This window comes from Takifugu flavidus, chromosome 1, assembly GCF_003711565.1.
Source record: "Takifugu flavidus isolate HTHZ2018 chromosome 1, ASM371156v2, whole genome shotgun sequence".
Classification (NCBI taxonomy): Eukaryota; Metazoa; Chordata; class Actinopteri; order Tetraodontiformes; family Tetraodontidae; genus Takifugu; species Takifugu flavidus.
The window spans coordinates 23,054,580-23,073,686 of NC_079520.1; the positions used below are offsets into that span (position 1 = coordinate 23,054,580).

The 19,107-nt window shown below is 41.3% G+C and overlaps 1 protein-coding gene across 2 annotated transcripts in view; it reads left to right on the forward strand.

Annotated features, from left to right (window-relative positions):
* Positions 1 to 19,107, forward strand: part of ryr2a (ryanodine receptor 2a (cardiac)) — a 95,375-nt gene that overhangs the window by 36,518 nt on the left and 39,750 nt on the right. For both annotated transcript variants that reach the window (XM_057032746.1, XM_057032755.1), the window contains exons 37-56: positions 121 to 215; positions 584 to 759; positions 1,007 to 1,656; positions 2,541 to 2,741; positions 3,805 to 3,910; positions 3,980 to 4,123; positions 5,172 to 5,299; positions 6,206 to 6,351; positions 6,535 to 6,649; positions 6,740 to 6,872; positions 7,589 to 7,692; positions 7,818 to 7,953; positions 8,048 to 8,234; positions 10,149 to 10,266; positions 10,352 to 10,472; positions 10,581 to 10,750; positions 11,264 to 11,484; positions 11,737 to 11,827; positions 11,957 to 12,097; positions 13,195 to 13,358. In XM_057032746.1, the coding sequence (XP_056888726.1) occupies positions 121 to 215; positions 584 to 759; positions 1,007 to 1,656; positions 2,541 to 2,741; positions 3,805 to 3,910; positions 3,980 to 4,123; positions 5,172 to 5,299; positions 6,206 to 6,351; positions 6,535 to 6,649; positions 6,740 to 6,872; positions 7,589 to 7,692; positions 7,818 to 7,953; positions 8,048 to 8,234; positions 10,149 to 10,266; positions 10,352 to 10,472; positions 10,581 to 10,750; positions 11,264 to 11,484; positions 11,737 to 11,827; positions 11,957 to 12,097; positions 13,195 to 13,358 (3,347 nt within the window). The remainder of the gene's footprint in view (positions 1 to 120; positions 216 to 583; positions 760 to 1,006; positions 1,657 to 2,540; positions 2,742 to 3,804; positions 3,911 to 3,979; positions 4,124 to 5,171; positions 5,300 to 6,205; positions 6,352 to 6,534; positions 6,650 to 6,739; positions 6,873 to 7,588; positions 7,693 to 7,817; positions 7,954 to 8,047; positions 8,235 to 10,148; positions 10,267 to 10,351; positions 10,473 to 10,580; positions 10,751 to 11,263; positions 11,485 to 11,736; positions 11,828 to 11,956; positions 12,098 to 13,194; positions 13,359 to 19,107) is intronic.

The following is a 19,107-nucleotide window of genomic DNA, read 5'->3' on the forward strand; positions in this document are numbered from 1 at the left end:
AAATGTCAACTGGTGTGGCCCAAGAACAACAAATTGAAACAGTGAAACATTCAAAAATGTCAGCAATCATTGTTTCTAATATGTTAACAAAATGCCTTTTATTCATATTTTATTAATTAGGTGACCGTGTACAGAGTGAGTGAAAGACACGGCTGGCTGGTGAAGTGTAATGAACCGTTACAATTCATGTCCTTGCACATACCTGAGGAAAACAGGTAGCTAAGACTAACATGACTTCTATAACTACATTATGACCCAGTCAGACTCAGATATTTTCTATAAAATATGCTGTAAGATTTTTAGAAAGATAACTAAATAATAGAGACAAATATAAACAATAAAATCCACAATAAACAGTAAAATATAAAGAAACATTATTTTTGCACAGCCTCAGTAGCAGTGTTTAATTGCAAAGGCGTATGGTGATATTAATATACCCTAATATATAATAATAATATTGTTGCACAGTTATTGTTATTTCAATGAGTGGGATTATAATTATATACATTAACACATTTGTGCCTGTTATACCCCCTGCTGTCTGGTTTCATACACTATGTTTATCTTTCTGTATGCTGTCAAGGTCGGTGGACATACTGGAGCTCTCAGAGCAGAGTGATCTTTTAAAGTTTTATTACCACACACTGAAACTGTACTCATCACTCTGTGCTCTGGGAAATAACCGGGTTGCTCATGCCCTCTGTTCCCACATAGATGAGTCACAGCTTCTCTATGCCATAGAGAACAAGCATATGCCAGGTACCACTGAGCCTTATTCTACACAGTGCACTTACTATGTATATTAGCTCAAGCTCTCTCACGGGCCATGTGTGTGTAATTTTTTAACTGCACGCGTAGAACCCTTTTGATTTATTTGGTTTTTAAAATATATTTGGTTTTTTACAATATATTTTCACGCATTGTAATTGTGTTTGATAGTCACACAATATGATCCATTTCTATAAAAAAAATTGATCATATATGTGTCCTAATTTTTGTCTTGAAGGTTTGCTTCGGACAGGCTACTACGACTTGCTCATTGACATACACCTGAACAGCTATACCACAGCTCGCCTAATGATGAACAATGAGTATATTGTGCCCATGACAGAGGAAACCATGAGCATAACTATGTTTCCAGATGAAACAAAGAAACACGGCCTGCCTGGCATTGGACTCAGCACGTCATTGAGACCCAGAATGCACTTCTCTTCGCCTAGTTTTATCTGTGGACAATGGCTTTGTGGTCACAGCAAGGACAAGCCAGGGTTGGAAGAGAGTTTCCAATATAGCCCTGAATTCCCCTTAGATATTCTGAAAACCAAAACCATTGAGATGTTAACTGAAGCTGTACAAGAAGGAAACATGCATGTACGGGATCCTGTAGGCGGCAGCACTGAGTTACTCTTTGTCCCTCTTATCAAGCTGTTACACACCATGCTGATCATGGGAGTTTTTGAGAATAGAGATCTGAAGAACATCCTTATACTGATAGAGCCATCTGTATTCTGTGAAAATGGGGATGAAGAAAAAGGCCACAATGAAGCAGATCGGATGAAGGACATCAAAAATGAAGGAAGAGACAATAATTCAGGGAGAAGTGTGCCCAAACAAGGACTGTTACAGATGAAGCTACCAGAACCTGTAAAACTCCAGGTAATGCAAATGCTTTTTTTTTTCTTTTTACTCTTTGTAGATTGTTTGTACATGATATTTTATATTTTAACAATTGGGCATTTCAGGGACAGTGAATATAAAAGGTCCATACATACCTTTTTTGTGATTTAAATAAATGAGACATTAAGATAAATCTTTTTATAACCTTTAATGTGACCTACAACATGAGATCATTTAGGGGGAAAAGACCAATAAAATGGTTTGGTTGCATAGATTTGCACACCCTCTTAAATGGCTGAGAAGTGCAATACAAAATGACATTCATGAAAGACTTTAACAAAGTCTTTGACTTCTTGACCGCTTTACCCCTTTTGGGGTCACAGGGCGGGTGCACATATGGGTGAAGTCCCATATGGGTGAAGGGCCCACTACCGGATGAGTTCAGTACTCCTGTTCATCACAGGTCCCTATGTAAGCATTTGTGGGTTTGGTACCTATCTCAAGGGTACCTCGGCCAGTCACTTTCAAACTCGTGTTAAATAGCAGTTAGAACACACACCTGCCATCATTTAACTGAATCTGATTAATCCCAAATACAATTCAGATGTTCTCATTTTCCTTAGTTCTAATTTTAAGATCTGCCAAAATGAGACTATTGTTGTACTGTTAGCACTTTAAAAATATTTAAAAAATGTATTTTCATGTTCCAACAATTAATGTAAATATCATTAGCCCCTTTAGAATTAATATGCAATGATTTTATTTACAAGCATTAGAACACTTCTTCACAGAAACATTCAGAATGTCCTTAAAGCATACTTTTTCTTAAATCATACCGACTCTTTCTTCCTAATTTGCAGTCAACTCAAAGTAAAAAAAATAACATCAATCATCAATGAATAATATATTTTACAATGTTACAGATATGCCATATACTGCAGCACCTGTGTGACTGTCAAGTGCGCCATCGCATTGAAGCATTGGTTGCCTTCTCTGATGGCTTTGTGGCTCGCCTCCAAGATAACCAGCGACTGCGCTACAATGAGGTCATGCTGGCCCTCAACATGTCAGCAGCCCTCACTGCCAAGAAAACCAAAGAGTTCCGCTCTCCTCCACAGGAACAGGTGGGAACAACACCGAATAGTCCGCCAAATGCAGTAATGTAGATAATTGTAGATAAATGATTTCTTAATTCATGCAAATGACTATTAAAGTGCAACATCATTTGGGGATTTATAATTGTGACTAAACAACATAAACAAATTGAGTTGTGACATCAAACATAACACTCTACTGATTCTAATGAATGTACTAAAATAAAGTCACTTTTTGAAGGCTAAGAAATTTATTAATAATATAAGATAGAACATTATTTATCTCTAGATAAATAAAGTACTGTATACTGACAAGAACATAACATAAGGTTTTTACCATCTTAACAATATAGCCAGAGTCCACCTGTTTCTCCGGTCAGCATGCCCAACTCTCCAGTCTTCCCAAAAACAACTTTTTAAATCTATAAGCCTACAAAATTCAGCCACATGAGCACTGAAGAGGACCAGAGGGTGGAAAGACACTACACTTTGTGCTTTAAGATTGATTTTAATTCTTCCACTACTTTTTAAATGACTTGTGCCTTCCTACTTATCCGATTTACTTTTATCTTATCAACCCTCATGGACCCTCAGGTTCTAGGGTGCTGGCCTTTTAGTGATACCACAAGTGTGTTCTAAAACACAAGGGGGGGTGGTATTTAGTTATTATGGCCCCTGACTGTGGAACAGCCTCCCAGAGAACCTCAAGGCCTCAGAGACTGTTAATGTGGCACTCAAGGTTGACCTTTTTAATTTTTTAACTGACTTGTTTATCTCTCTGCACAGTTTATTCAGAGCAAAAATCAGTCAGCAATCACATTTGTAGTAAAGCCCTTTGATGAACACCTCATTTATCTCTAGAGTACTGCAGTACTTCCACCACTCTTCTCTTCAGGACTGGCATGCCCTAATTTCAAGCCATAATCCAAAACCAGTAATAAGAAAGCAGTAAGAATAAAGTTCAATTTAAGGATATACTTTATATTCCATTAAAATCTTGGAACCACAAACAAATTCATAAACACTGGGAACACTGTATTGGCCCTAATTGCCAGACTTATAGTACGTAATAACACACCATTTGTTTGTGCAGATTAATATGCTTCTGAACTTCAAGGATGACATTTGTGGGTGCCCCTGTCCTGATTCCCTCCAAGAACAGCTGCTGGATTTTCATGTGGACCTGATGAGACATTGTGGTAATTTATAACTGAGATAAAGCACCGATGCATGGTATGCACTTTGGACTTATTTTTCTATTCTATCAGGTGTAGAGTTAGATGAAGGTAGAGGGACAGACTGTGACAGTGATTTCACTATCCGAGGCCGACTCATGTCATTGGTAGAGAAAGTGGCTTATGTGAAGAATAAGATTGAAAACCGGCCAAAGCAGAAAAAGGACAGAAAAGCCAGTGAGTTTTCTACAACCACTGTTCTATATCCATACTGTTGTGTGTGTGTGTGTGTGTGTGTGTGTGTGCTTGTGTGTGAGTGTTTTCGTGTGTGAGTGTGTTTGTGTGTGTGTGTCTGTCTGCCTGCCTGCATGTCTGTCTGTCTGTCTGTCTGTCTGCCTGCCTGCCTGCTCGACTGTCTGTCTCTCTGTGTGAGTTGTTGAGAGCATATTTTTATTGTTTTCATATCAGCATAAGAAAAATATTAAAAAAAACAAAAAGTAAGAGGTTCTGAAACTTTCTTACTGTAATTACATGTACACCAATCAGGAATAACATTATATACAGCTGCCTAATATTGTCTTAATCCCATTCTTTGCTGAAAAAACAGCACAGATGCATTTTTGGCACTGACTTCACCAGATCCCTGAAGGTGGGCCATGGTCTTTGGCAACGAGGTGTTAGCGGCAGATCATTTCTGACTTATGAGTTTGTTTCTGCTGAATAATATTCCATAGCTTTTGGAAAACATTATTTTCATGAAAGCATGCAAAGGTCACCTTGACAAGTGTCAATGTGGCAGGAACTGGTTTCCAAGTAGAACCTTATCCAAAATATCACACTCCACCAGATCACCATGTTGCCCTAGCGATTTCCCACCCATACTCCCATAAACCACATGGGTTTAGAACCACACCATGTTCAGCCATTGCTCTCTGGTCCAGTTGTTGTTGGATTAGATCAACTGGGCCAGCCTTTGCTCCTCATGTGTCTAATGAGTCTTGACTTATGGAACCTGTTGCCAGGTCACCACTGTTCCTTCCTTGGACTACTTTTGATCAATGAAGACCATTTCACTAGAGCTACAGTTTGAAGATGGTCTTGGTCTTGCTCAAATCCTTACACTTACACTAAATGTGTTGCCTCATATACTGTATCTAAGATGCTATTCACCCCACCTGTCAGTGGTTGTAATCTTATTACTGATTGGTGTATATGTATATGCATTTGTGTGTGTGTACATACAAAATTGTCTTTATAGCCATTTCCATCTCTGTCTATCCCCCAGGTACATTACAGCAACTAATTTCAGATACTGTTGTCCGCTGGGCTCAAGAATCAGTTATTGAGGATCCAGAGCTTGTTAGAGCTATGTTTATCCTGCTGCATCACCAGTATGATGGCATCAGAGAAGTGGTCAGTCTCCACAAATGATGCATATTTTATCAGTGAAGGGGTAAAATTTTATTTTTAAAAATTAAGTAATTAAAATTGGAAATTTTTCCAAGAGAATATTTTTTCACCCTGGAATGACAAACCTGTGTGCAAAACAACACACGGTGGGTATAAAAGGTCGAGACATTGCTGTTAAAATACCAGGTTTTTGTCATTTTGAAAAAACCCTTTAAACTTTTTCCAACTTTTATGTGACATAAGACCAGAATGATTAAATTGAAAACCAAACAAATCTTTTTGGCGTATAAATCTAAATGAATAAATTATATAAAAACATTAAAAACACAAGAATAAGGGTTCACAAACATGCACAATATCTTTTAACGCAATACAGTATGGCTGTGTTAATGTAACCAATGACAGTTAAAGTACACATCTCAGTACACATCTTCCATTACTTAATCAAATAAAGTTCTTAGTTCCATCATACAGCAGTAGCCATGGGCAGCACATAACTTTGAAAGAATCAGAGGGAACTTTCTATTAAAGGAAACAGAAGAAGGTACAGAACATCGGAAGGATCTAAATATGCTACAATAAAATATTAGCTTAAGGATGTACATTTATGCAAACAGGTTATTGGAAGTAGTTTTAGTTGATTTTTATACTCTCAAATCAAATACTGTATATCACAATAACAAGAACAGACTCCAACATTGCTTAATTGCTAATTCAGATGTTAATAAATTCTGAACAACATAAAACAATACAAACAGATGCGTAGTTGTCTTTTTTTTCCTTCCTTACCTCTTAATTGTGATACGTTACGGAACTTCTGTGATGAGCTTTAGATCATTCTCTCATCAAATGAATCATTACTTCTTTTTATTTTGTCATAATTGAGATTTCTTGACCTTTCTTGGGTAGATGCGGGCTCTTCCTAAGACGTACACTATAAACTCAGTATCAATTGAGGACACCATCAATTTGCTGGCTGCTCTAGGTCAGATCAGGGCTCTATTGAGTGTCCGTATGGGAAAAGAAGAGGAGAAACTGATGATCAGAGGTCTTGGGTGAGGATACTAGCTGACTACTGAAACTACAATTTTTGGTTTGTTTTATTTTAGTAGGAGGACATTGTGTCTCAGAATAAATTTAAATTAAATTTGCATATAACAATTTGTACTTCAGAGAAAATATTTTAACAGCTGTGCTCTAGCTTTCAAGACCGAAACTTTAAACTGGTTGTTCTGCAGAAACATTATGAACAACAAGGTGTTCTACCAACATCCTAACCTAATGAGGGCCCTGGGGATGCATGAGACTGTCATGGACGTCATGGTTAATGTCCTTGGTGGAGGACATTCAAAGGTATAAAATACAGACAGATTGCATGTAAGAAGAAAGACAGACAGATAGACTTTGTTACACCTTTAAACAACAAAATCATTTTTCTTGTAGGAAATCACATTTCCCAAAATGGTGGCCAACTGTTGTCGCTTCCTCTGTTATTTCTGTCGAATCAGCCGTCAGAACCAGAGGGCCATGTTTGAGCACCTCAGCTATCTGCTAGAGAACAGCAGTGTTGGCCTTGGTGAGTATTTGGGATTTATTGTGTATTTTTTTAGTTTTTAAATAAACTATATTTTCTATGAACTATGAACTGCTATTAAAATATAATAAATTGAATCACTGCGTGTTGGTGAGAGACACAGTCGATGAGTATTGCAGATCAGAAATGAACAAAAGAATAATGTTTCTTTGAAATAAATACAGTATACCCTGATGACTTGGGTCCAATTTCAGCCCTGAAAATACATAAAGCTCCCTTGAGCTCCTCAACTATGGTCATAAATCATTGTACCCCATTCTCAGCTAAGCCCAAAGAAAATGGCAGTCGTTAAATTGAGGAGTTATAAAAGCCTGAATACAATAGTCAAAATCAGTTTAGATTCAGACTAACAAAGAGGGGCAACTTAATAAAAACAGGAATTGAGTAGAAACCCTATTAGTTTGTTTCATCTGTTATATTTTGCATCCAGAATAGTTACATATTTAACAACATGACTGATTGTGGTTGCAAGAAATCTATCCGTATTTATTTACGGTGCATGGAAAACAGGAATCATCTACATAAGAAGAAAGCAGATTCCATTTTTTGGGACAAAATATGCCCAGGAGCAAATGGTGGTTAAGAGAAGAGAACAGACTCGAGTATAGGCTTGCAAATCTGAACTGAAATAGAAGTGAACATATGATTTGTAAGACTCCCTGCATGTTTCACTGTCTCCACAATTTATTCTATACCAGCATCACCATCCATGAGAGGCTCGACTCCTCTAGATGTGGCTGCAGCTTCTGTTATGGACAACAATGAACTGGCCCTCGCTTTAAGAGAACCAGACCTGGAAAAGGTGAGACATACACAGCTCTTTAAAAACATGATGGTAAATTAGGAATTTGCTTAATTCTTAATTTGGTATTGACCGTCTAAAAGGAAATTTATCACATGTAGTTCAAATTACCTCTGTTTGTGCAGGTAGTACAGTATCTCGCTGGCTGTGGGCTTCAAAGCTGTGGTATGCTTGTGAGTAAAGGATACCCTGACATTGGATGGAACCCTGTGGAAGGGGAGCGCTACCTTGACTTCCTGCGCTTTGCTGTGTTCTGTAATGGTGACTGTTTAAAGTCATTCGAAACTGGCTCGATGTTTTCCGTTTCTTGCTGTGATAACCATGGTCCTGAATTCCTCCACTCTAATTTGATCAGGAGAAAGCGTGGAGGAGAATGCCAATGTTGTGGTGAGGCTTCTGATCCGTCGTCCAGAATGTTTTGGCCCTGCTCTTCGTGGAGAAGGCGGTGATGGGCTGCTGGCAGCAATGAAGGAGGCAATAAAGATATCACAGGATCTCTCCAAAGACAGGCCAATACCTAAATCTGGGATCAAGAAAACTCTGTAAGGCTTTCATTTTTAATTATATGTAATAAAAAAGCTACACATATAATTGCTAATAATGTAAGTCACTAAAGTTTCTTGTACACTTAAAAGCCACAACGCCATTTCCATTAGATCAAGTCTACAGTTGTGTTTTTTATTTTTAATTAGCGGTATACTTGTACATGACAAATAATTTACTAGCAGATGAAATAGAATAAAAAACCAGCGGCGCAAACATTCATGACATGCATGCTGCTGATTTTGTGTCATATAATCATTAATTAATGTGGTTTTCAAAATAATAGTGTGGAATTTGTGAGGTCAACAGGTCTCAAACAAGTAAAGAGGAAGACGGCAAATGTTGTCCATGCTGGTTTTGTGCATTTCCATCTGAAACTCTAAACTTTTTTCTGTGAAAGAACAGCAACTTTGGATGGTTTGAAGAATAGCAAAAGGCAGCCAAGGATCATTTTAAGGGAAATCAGAAGTCTACAGGTTATATGCCTATCCTGCCTTTGTCACAGATCAGATGAGAACCCAATTGTGACACCAGAGTTTGGCTGAACACCGCTTTATTGTCAGAAACAGACAACAAACAGGATTCACCGGGGAGCGAGCAGAATAGAATAGTCGGGACAGGCAAGGTCGAGATCGGGCAGAAGGCAGACAGAATTTACCGGGGAGCAGGCAAAACAGAATGGTCAGGAACAGGCAAGGTCGGAACCGGGCAGGCAGGCAAACAGGAATACGCTGGAAAGTCATCTGAACACAAATAACGATCTGGCAGGGAGCAGGTGTGCCTCCGGGGATTAAGAAGAGAGCTCATTAGAGTCCTGATGCACAACAGGTGTGCGGGGCGAAGCGACTCGGGCATGATTGCCCGCAGCTGTGACAGCCTGTATGCCTGTGGCTCGCTAAATTTTCCTTGACGTAGAAAGTCCCAAAAGCAAATGTATAATATTTTCTGCCTCCAATTATTACCTTGGCAGAACCTCTAAGACTTCTGATGTGAGCGATGTGGGGAAACCAGTTTCTGTCATACCAGAAAATGATCTAAATTTAATCTGTTCAGTAGTGGTTAATACTGTTTCCGCACTGTGAACAGTGCACCTTTTTCAGCTTAAACAGAAGTCAATACCTCAGGATAACTTGTAGAACTGCACATTTTTACACATTTTTTCACCCAAGTCACTTGGCAAAGGAGGGACATTTGCCCCCTCCGAGGATCCTTAAGATACTCAAACTCTAACTATAAAAAATATGGCAGTTCATAGAGTAGCACACATAATCAAGTCTTGTTACAGGGGCCCTTCAGGTTGCAGTTTTCAAAAAACCTATCTGAATCCTCTTGAACACACATCAGATTCGTGCAGGACCTGGTCACTGAACACATCTGTGACCCAATCCAAGCTCATCAGGGATCTAAGAGATAATTAGCAGGACTGAAGTCACACAATCACACCTGAATAATATCAGCTGAGCAATTTATAGTGAGGCTTCTAAACAATGAATGTATAGCCACAATCAAGCTTACTGGTTCTTCGTAGTTATGTGGACACAAGTGACCTTGGATGACCTAAATCCATCCCAGTGGAACTGTTGAGGACAGTACTGTAAGTCAGTGCCTAGTGAATAGTCAGAGAATAAACATGCAGAGCCTATAAAACTGACTGTTATGGACTGACACAACAACACCCATCTAACCCAAAGAACAAGGCTGCGGTCAGTATATCAGGCACCAATTGACTATCACTATTCAGGAACATTATAGCAAGTCAGCAACATCAAAAATTTTAACTACAATTTCAATGACCAATACATCTGCTGTGGACATCAAGGGGCTACGTATTCTGTTCCGACTCTGTTATAAAGAGATATTTAGCAATTATTTAACTACTTAATTATGCACTCTGTGTGTGTGTTTGTGTGTAGTCAAAACTCACTAAAGGAAGAAGAAAAAAAAGATGATGTCATCCATATAGGAAATTCAATCATGACCTTCTACGCTGCACTCATTGACCTGTTGGGCCGTTGTGCTCCTGAGAAACACGTGAGCAGTTAACCCCACCCCAACCCCCCATATACATACGCATACACTCAAAATCTGAATTCTCACCTTGACCTCTTTATCTCAGTTGATCCATGCAGGTAAAGGGGAGGCCATCCGGATCAAAGCTATTTTAAGGTCTCTTGTACCTGTTGAAGACTTGGTAGGAGTCATCAGCATTCCTTTCTTCATACCAAGTCTGAACAAAGGTAACATTCATCTAAGACCACTGGCCATTCTGAAACCAGTCAAAGACAGTTACCAGAATGGCACTTTTAGGTTCATTTGGTTGGTTTGTTTGCTTTTTGTGTGCATAGATGGATTAGTATTGGAGCCAGACATGTCAGCCGGTTTCTGTCCTGACCACAAAGCAGCTATGGTTCTTTTCTTGGAGAGAGTATATGGTATAGAGGACCAAAATTTCCTGTTGTACCTGCTGGAAGTTGGTTTCTTACCAGATATGAGAGCTGCTGCATCACTGGAGACAGTAAGTGTCAAAAAGTTAGCGATCATTAGGACTTAACAAGATGTTTACAATATTTAAGTAATTGAAAGACTAGTCTATGGAGCTTTCCATAGAAAGTAAAATGTTATAGTTTCTCTTTATGTATCCTTTTTATACCTGCATAATTTACTTTTTTAGTTGTTAAACTATAAATTGCTACTAGCTCACTATGAAACAGCAGACAAACACTAATTTCTTACCGGCCTAACACAGAAAAGCCCTGAGTCCCTGGGACATTCTAGCCCGGAATCTTAATTAACTTAATTAATTAAATGTTTAACTTAATTGTCTGTATTATAAGATGTTAAAGCAAGACAGGTAATTTAAAGCTTATGCTATAACCTTCAATTCATAACCCAAATTCTAAACTTTAATGACATTGCTTCATTTTTGATTGTGTACAGTAGTGAAATTACAAACATAGTTGTTTTTTTTTTAAACCTGGAATCAACCAAATTATTTCTCTCAAATGTATTTTTGTCTGCTGTTGATCAGATTGCTCTCAGTGCAACAGATATGGCCCTCGCACTCAACCGATATCTGTGTACGGCTGTTTTGCCTCTTCTGACTGAATGCGCTCCTCTGTTTGCGGGGACGGAACCTTTTGCCTCTCTCATTGACTCTTTGCTGCACACGGTTTACCGCTTGTCCAAAGGCTGCTGCCTCACCAAGGCACAGAGGGATGTCATTGAGCAGTGTCTGCTGGCCATTTGTGGGTGAGACCGAAAGTTCAAACTAAAACTAGAGGAGCAGAAAAATTTAGATTCTAGTTGCAGCTAGAACCCTTCTATAGAAAATACTAATCAATTCAGAAAATATTGTTTAATAACACATTAATTAGTGTAGAGATTTTGTTTGCAGTTGTTTTTAATATGTTAAATTGCACTTGAAAACAATTAGTTATAACTCATAGCTTCATTGCAGTGTATTAGTTGAACTGTATTGTATTTAATCTTCACCATGTGCAGCAAGCTGAGGCCATCCATGATGCTGAATCTCATACGAAGGCTAGTGTTTGACGTTTCGCTCCTTAATGAACACATCAAGATGCCTTTGAAGGTACTAATGCAGAAAATATCTCCAACTTACAATACAGAAGTTCCAACAGCAACATAACATTGTATAATGACATCTTATCCATTAATCATGGACATAGATTTCGATTAATGTACTTTTGACTTGTCTCAGCTGTTGACCAGTCACTATGAGCATTGCTGGAAGTATTACTGTCTAACAGAAGGTTGGGGAAACTTTGGAGCTGCATCAGATGAAGAGCTTCATCTCACCAGGAAGCTCTTCTGGGGAATCTTTGATGCTCTCTCACACAAGGTGAACCTCTCGTTTACATTGCTGTTCTATTCTGAGAACCAGGTAATGCAGCTATCAAGTGACACCATCCACAATATCGTAGATGTTGTGAACATGAGTCAAGTCTAAGCTTCAAAATAACTTAAGTAGCTTTTTTCTTTTTAAATGAACAAAAAAAGCAGGATATATCACTTAAAATATCAGCTAAAGCAAAAACATTACATCTAAAACCAAATTGAGACTTGTATTTCTATCCTTGATGGTAAATTTATGTGAGATTAATTAATTAATTAAAGAACAACTTTAAAATCACTAACAATTACTTCAACTCAACAAGACACTACATATTCAATTAGTCTTCATTATGGATCTACAATAGGAATAAGTTGGCCATTTGCCCTTTGACATGGTAAAATTCCCAGGTTTAACAATATGTGAGCTTGTCTAAAACACATCAGACTGAATGTTGAATGTGTGTTGCACATCTGTGAATGTCAAATTTTGGATTAATTTTTTCCTTTTCAAGTCACTCCTAACTCATCATTTGTTTGTAACTGCAATTTCTAACATGTCAGTGAGGCCTTAAATTTCTCCCTTGCCTTTAGATAATCGTTTGATCCTGATTCACAAAAAATTACCAGTCAGTCCACTCCACATACAAGAAATTTAATTTCTTTTCCAAAAAGGATCTTTAGCAGTTCCTGAGAGGACATGGACATCATGAACTATTCAGGCTGTCTCTGACTCCTCTAATTGCTGGACAGTTCTATTTATGATTCAGTCACTTTTGTTGTTTGTCCATCAAGTGACACCATCCACAAACCACGACTCAGGTATTATGATAGCAGTTTCGGTAGTTGTAAATCCTACTACTAAAAGCAGATTAAAAAGAGAATGTTTCATTGTCAATAACAGCAACATTTTTCTTCAATATTCAGTTCACGTATTTAAGTCAAACATCTGTGTGGTGACAGATTTTTACATTACATACAAGCAACATTTCCATTGCAGTGAACACTGTCATCAACCTCCCTTCATTATTGTTGTAGAAGTATCTACAGTACTATGATCTAATGTTTTTTAACACAACATGCTGTCTTTTTGTGCTCATAATGCAGCCATATGACCAGGAGCTTTTTAAACTGGCATTACCATGTCTTAGTGCCGTGGCAGGAGCTCTTCCTCCAGATTACATGGAGTCCAATTCTATGGACATGGCTGAGAAACAATCATGTGTGGACTCAGAGAGAAATTTTACTCCAAGGCCTGCAGACACTACCAGGTACACAACAATTTCATTGATGTTTACGCATGGATTTTTGCTATGATCTTATTATAATCATTCTGAACGCAAATTCCAACTTCGTTGTTTATGTCACTGCCCGCTCTTCTGCTCTGCTGAGGTGGAAAATTCCACTCACTCTGCCACGCCCCTCTTCCACACCCATCTGATTTGGCTTTACCATTTTCACCTGTTGCTTCTGCCCAAGCTACATTTAAGCCACGGCAGTGCATTTCTATTTTGCCAGATTGTTATTTCTCCATTCCTGACTCTCCAGCATTTTCTTTGTTTGGACTTACGGGTTTTGACCCTGCCTGCCTTGGACTTTTCTTCTATGTCTCTGCCCTGGTAATTCTGACAACCTTCTGTCCCCGATTAAGAGTTTTGTGGTGTGTTTATTTGGACCGTTGCCCACCTGTGGCTGTGCAGTGTTTTCCGCATTCGACGGAGGCCAGTGACCACTTCTGTGCTGTTACCCGCAAGTATTTAATAAAGCCGTTTATTAAAACTGTCCGGAACTGCTGTATTGCAAGTGGATCCCACCACACCCACGTCAGTACAATCTGGCCAAGAATGGATCCAGCACACAGCCCCTCACCACTGGCTCGCCTTGAGAGGATTGAGGTGGTTCTGCAGCAGCATGAGACTATGATGGCCACAGCCGCTCCAGAGGTCAGACAAGCAGCACAGACCCATGAACACACCTTAGCTGGGCTGGTAGGAGAGCTACGACAATTAACCACTGCGTTGTCAATCTGCTTCTGCTCCTATTGCCGCTGGTGATGATTCTGAACCCTGTTTATGCTCCAGCATCGGGTCTTGTCTCACGGGCATATGCGGACCCCGAACGCTATGATGGGGCCCATGAGACCTGCCGCCCTTTCCTCACCAACTGCTCACTTCTGTTTGCTCTGTAGCCCCACACCTTTGCCAGGGAGGAAGCAAAGGTGGTGTTTGTCATTAACCACCTGAATGGCAGAACTCAGCTATGGGGAACAGCGGGAACCTGTGCTTCATTTGACCAGTTCGCTGCGGAGCTGTGTAAGGTATTCAGATTTCAATTCCGTGGTGGGCATCCGGTGGGCTCATAGGACTGAGGCAGGGAGTACGTATGGTGGTGGATTATTCCATAGACTTTCGTACAAGAGCCATCCAGCGCGGTTGGAATAGTTCTGCTTTTTGTGATGCTTTCTACCATGGTCTAGTGGACTACATTAAGGATGAACTGATATCCTATGAAAGGCCCTTGTTGTAAATTTCTTCTGGTGGTAGTCGAGAGGTGCTGATGAGGAAGGAATCTTCGCAGACACTGACTTGGTTATAAGAGATGTTTATTGGAGAGAACAGTCAGGTATCTATCGGACGCTGCAGCTTGCCCAAGGGAGGTTTTGTGGTCCCGATGGTGAAGATCTTCGAAGTGCTTACTTCGATAGCCCCTTCTTATACAGTCAAGTAAACACATTCTTCTCTGATGACCTCATGATACAATATAGCAAACCGAACGGCATTGTGTTCAGTTAGTACCAAAAATGGGAGCAGGAGAAAGGCCTCATGATACACATCCTCATATGGAGAACAACCAGGAGCCTTACGGGCCCCAACATCACCTCTTAGCAGCTACTCTTAGCAATAACAAGACTTCCATTACAAGCTTAAAGATAGGCAGAAGTCACAGGACACATGTGGAGCATATCCGAATAACGCACCCAGCTGGCTGAGAAACAAGTTGTGGCCTTACAGAAGTAAAGGCATGCAGAGAATAGATACACAGGCTTCAGATACTACACCCTCCTCGTTGGATGGAATTATAGAGTTGGCCACCCACATCGACCTCAGAATTCTGAATCAGCAACGGGAGAGGCATCGAGGGAAGACATTGCATCCTGGGCCAGTCCGTCTCTGTGGGAAGTCAGTCAAACTGACCCCATACTCATCCGTGTGGTGGGGGGAGGATCCAGAGCCTATGCAGCTGGGTCGCACCTCCCTCACTCCTGAGGAAAAGCAGCGAGGAAGCAAGGCTAACCTCTACCTGTATTGCGGAGAAGCAGGACATTTTGTTTTCAAGTGTCGAGTAAAAGCCAAGGCTCACCAGTAAAGGGGAAGATATTGGTGAGCTCTACCTCTTCTCCTTCCAAATACAGACCCGCCTTCTTCTGCCCAAAGGTCCCCAGACTGTGGCAACTTTAATCGACTCTGGATCGGATGTCACCATCAATGGGGAGGTAGCCCATCAGTTCGAGCTCGGGTGGGAGCTTTTACCACAGCCGGTTCCAGCTCGGGCGTGGATGGACATGTCCTAGGCACCGTTACTCACTTGACCTCTCCAGTTCGGTTGCTGATCTCTGGCAACCACCACAAGATGATCCAGTTGCACATCCTGGATTCCCTCAACCCACCACTAATCCTGGGGTACCCCTGGCTCTGACTCCAAAATCCCCACAGACTTGTCTTCCAGAACTATGCAAGAGTGGAGCTCCTTGTCATCAAAGATGTCTGCAGCAAGCCTCTTCGTCTGTCTATACTCCCCATCTGTTACCTGATTTCCCCATGGTGGTCTTCAGTAAAGCCAGGGCTACATCTCTGCCACCTCACCGCCCCTATGATTGCGCCATTGGCCTTCTGCTGGGCACTACACCCCACCGGGGGGCCCTGTACACTATTGTCAGAACCTGATCGAAAGGCCATGGACGTCTATGTAAAGTATTCACTGGCTGCAGGTATCATCCATCCTTCTTCCTCCCCTGTGAGTGAGGTTTTTCTTCGTCAGCAAAAAGAATGGAACACTGAGACCCTGTATTGACTACCGTGGTCTTAACAGCATTACCATCATGAATTGGTACCCCCCTCCCACTCTTTTCATCTGCTTTTGAACTGCTCCAGGAATCCACTATTTTCACTAAACTAGACCTACATAACGCCTCCCATCTTGTCCGCATTAGAGAGGGGGAAGCATTCAACACACCCACAGGACACTACGAGTAACTCATCATGCCATTTGGCCTCAACAATGCCCCAGCTGTCATTCAAGCCCTAATTAATGACATTTTGCAGGACATGCGCAATAGATTTGTTTGTCTATCTGGATGGTATTCTGATCTTCTCTAAGACCCGGAAGTCTACATCCACCATATTTAATCGGTACTCCAGCGCCTGCAGGAGAACTCATGTCAAGGCCGAGAAGTGTGAATTTCACGCCTCCTCAGTTGCCTTCCTGGGATACGTGGTGGCTAAAGGACACCTCCAGATGGAGCAAGAAAAGGTGTCTGCTGTTACCACTTGGTGTGTGCCGGAGAACCGGAAGCAGCTGCAGCACTTTCTTGGCTTTGCCAATTTCTACCATTGTTTCATTCATAACTATAGCACTGTGGCAGCTCCTCTTACTGCACTGACCTCCAATGGACTTCTACTTGCACCCATCTACCAGATGCCTGACCCTACACGTTGAGTCTACAACGGTGTCTACAGTTTGTCGTGGAGGTGGATGCCTCGGATGTGGTGGTAGGAGCTCTCTTGTCCCAGCAGTCTTCCACTGACCAGAAACTCCACCCATGTGCTTTTTGCTCACGGCGCCTGTCCCCTGCGGAGAGGAATTATGACATTGGAGATCGGGAGTTTCTGGCAGTTAAGTTAGCCCTCAAAGAGTGGTGGCACTGGTTGGAAGAGGCCAGGGAGCCCTTCCTCGTCCGCACTGACCACAAGAATTTGGAATACATCAGGTCCGCCAAGAGATTGAACTCCTGTCAAGCCCACTGATCTTTGTTTTTCTCTTGGTTTAACTTCACCCTCTCCTACCACCCAGGATCCCGCAATACCAAACCCGATGCCTTGTCCCAGCAGTTCCTAAATGAGGAGACAAACATTGGGTCCGAGTCCATCCTTCCTGAGTCGTGCCGCATCGCCATGGTTACCTGGGAGATTGAAGAGGAGGAGAACAGAGCCACTGAGGGTCAACCAGGTCCTAGTGCCTGTCCTCTGAACCATCTTTTCATTCCGCCCCCCTTGGAGGTGTTACAGTGGTTTCACTCTTCTAAACTTACCTGCCACCCTGGTATCCTACGCACCCAACAGGCCATTCACCAATGTTTCTGGTGGCCCACATTGAGGGAAGGCACTCAGGAGTTTATCTTGATCCCATTGCCCAAGCTCCCCTCCGCCAAGGAGACTGCACAATTGGTTCTGCTCCATGTAGTCCGTCTGCACGGTCTCCCCAACAATGTTGTCAGACCAGGGACCCCAGTTTACATCAACATTCTAGAAGGAGTTTTGCAGGCTGTTGGGGGCCACCACCAGGCTGTCATCTGGATTTCACCCACAGACTAATGGGAAACAAAGTGTGTAAACCAGGAGATGGAGACAGCCCTGCAATGCATGGTGACGGACAATCCCTCCTAGTCGGAACAGCTCCTGTGGGTTGATTATGCCCACCGGCCTTTCGCCATTTCAGTGCTGTTATGGGTACTAAACTCCACTGTTTCCTGCCCTTGAAAAGGAGTTCACTTGTCCTTCCGCCTATGCCTTTACTCGTCGCTGTCATCACATATGGCACCAAGCGTGAGCATCGCTCCTTCGTGCTGCTGACCGCTATTCTATGGCCAGCAATCGACATCGCACCCCAGCTCCACTTTACCAGGTTGGGCAGAAGGTCTGGCTCTCCATTAGGGATCTGCCCCTATGAGTGGAATCTAGGAAGTTGGCTCGCAGATCCATTGGGCCGTTCCGCATTGTGAAGATCATCAACCCCACAGTGGTATGACTCCAGCTCCCCAGATCCATTGGATCTAGGGCAAAATTCCACTCACTCTGCCACGCTCCTCTTCCACATCCATCTGATTTGGCTTTACCATTTTCACCTGTTGCTTCTGCCCAGGCTATATTTAAGCCACGGCAGTGCATTTCTACTTTGCCAGATTGTTATTTCTCCATTCCTGACTCTCCAGCATTTTTTTGTTTGGATTTACTGGTTTTGACCCTGCCTGCCTTGGACTTTTCTTCTACATCTCTGCCCTGGTAATTCTGACAACCTTCTGTCCCCGATTAAGAGTTTTGTGGTGTGTTTATTTGGACCGTTGCCCACCTGTGGCTATGCAATGTTTTCCGCATTCCACGGAGGCCCATGATTACTTCTGTGCTGTTACCCGCAAGTATTTAATAAAGCCATTTATTAAAACTGTCCAGAACTGCTGTGTTGCGAGTGGATCCTACCACACCCACGTCAGTTTACATGGATGCAAAATAAAGTACCGGTAATCCTGTTAAAATGTTTGCAGCTACTCAGAATTCACTGTGAATTGGAGTATGTGAATGGAGTTTTACTGGACAAATTTGTTCAACAGAAGTTTTTAATTTTTGCCAACAAACACCCCTAAATTGCCCCTTTACTTACCTCTCTCGCATAAACCACCCATGTTGATTGGAAATATTTTTTTTTTTCCCTGATTGACCCCATTCAACAGTTTCCACTTTATGTGTTTGAGGTTATGGTCTGCCTTTTCTCCCTGTTTTATTCCAATTAGTGTCCATGTAAACATGTTTACTGATCGTTTCTTTGTTTCCTGTTAATGGCTTGGCTTTGGTTGCTTTCAAAATCAAACATTACATGAAATATTCTGGGGATATAGATAGATGGATATAAAAGACAATTTACAGTTATAAAATTATACTGATGAGGAAAAGGTCTATGACCTGAGACAAAAATGGTCAATACCGTGCTTGCAAAAAATAAATAAAACATGCAAGTTATCTATGCTTT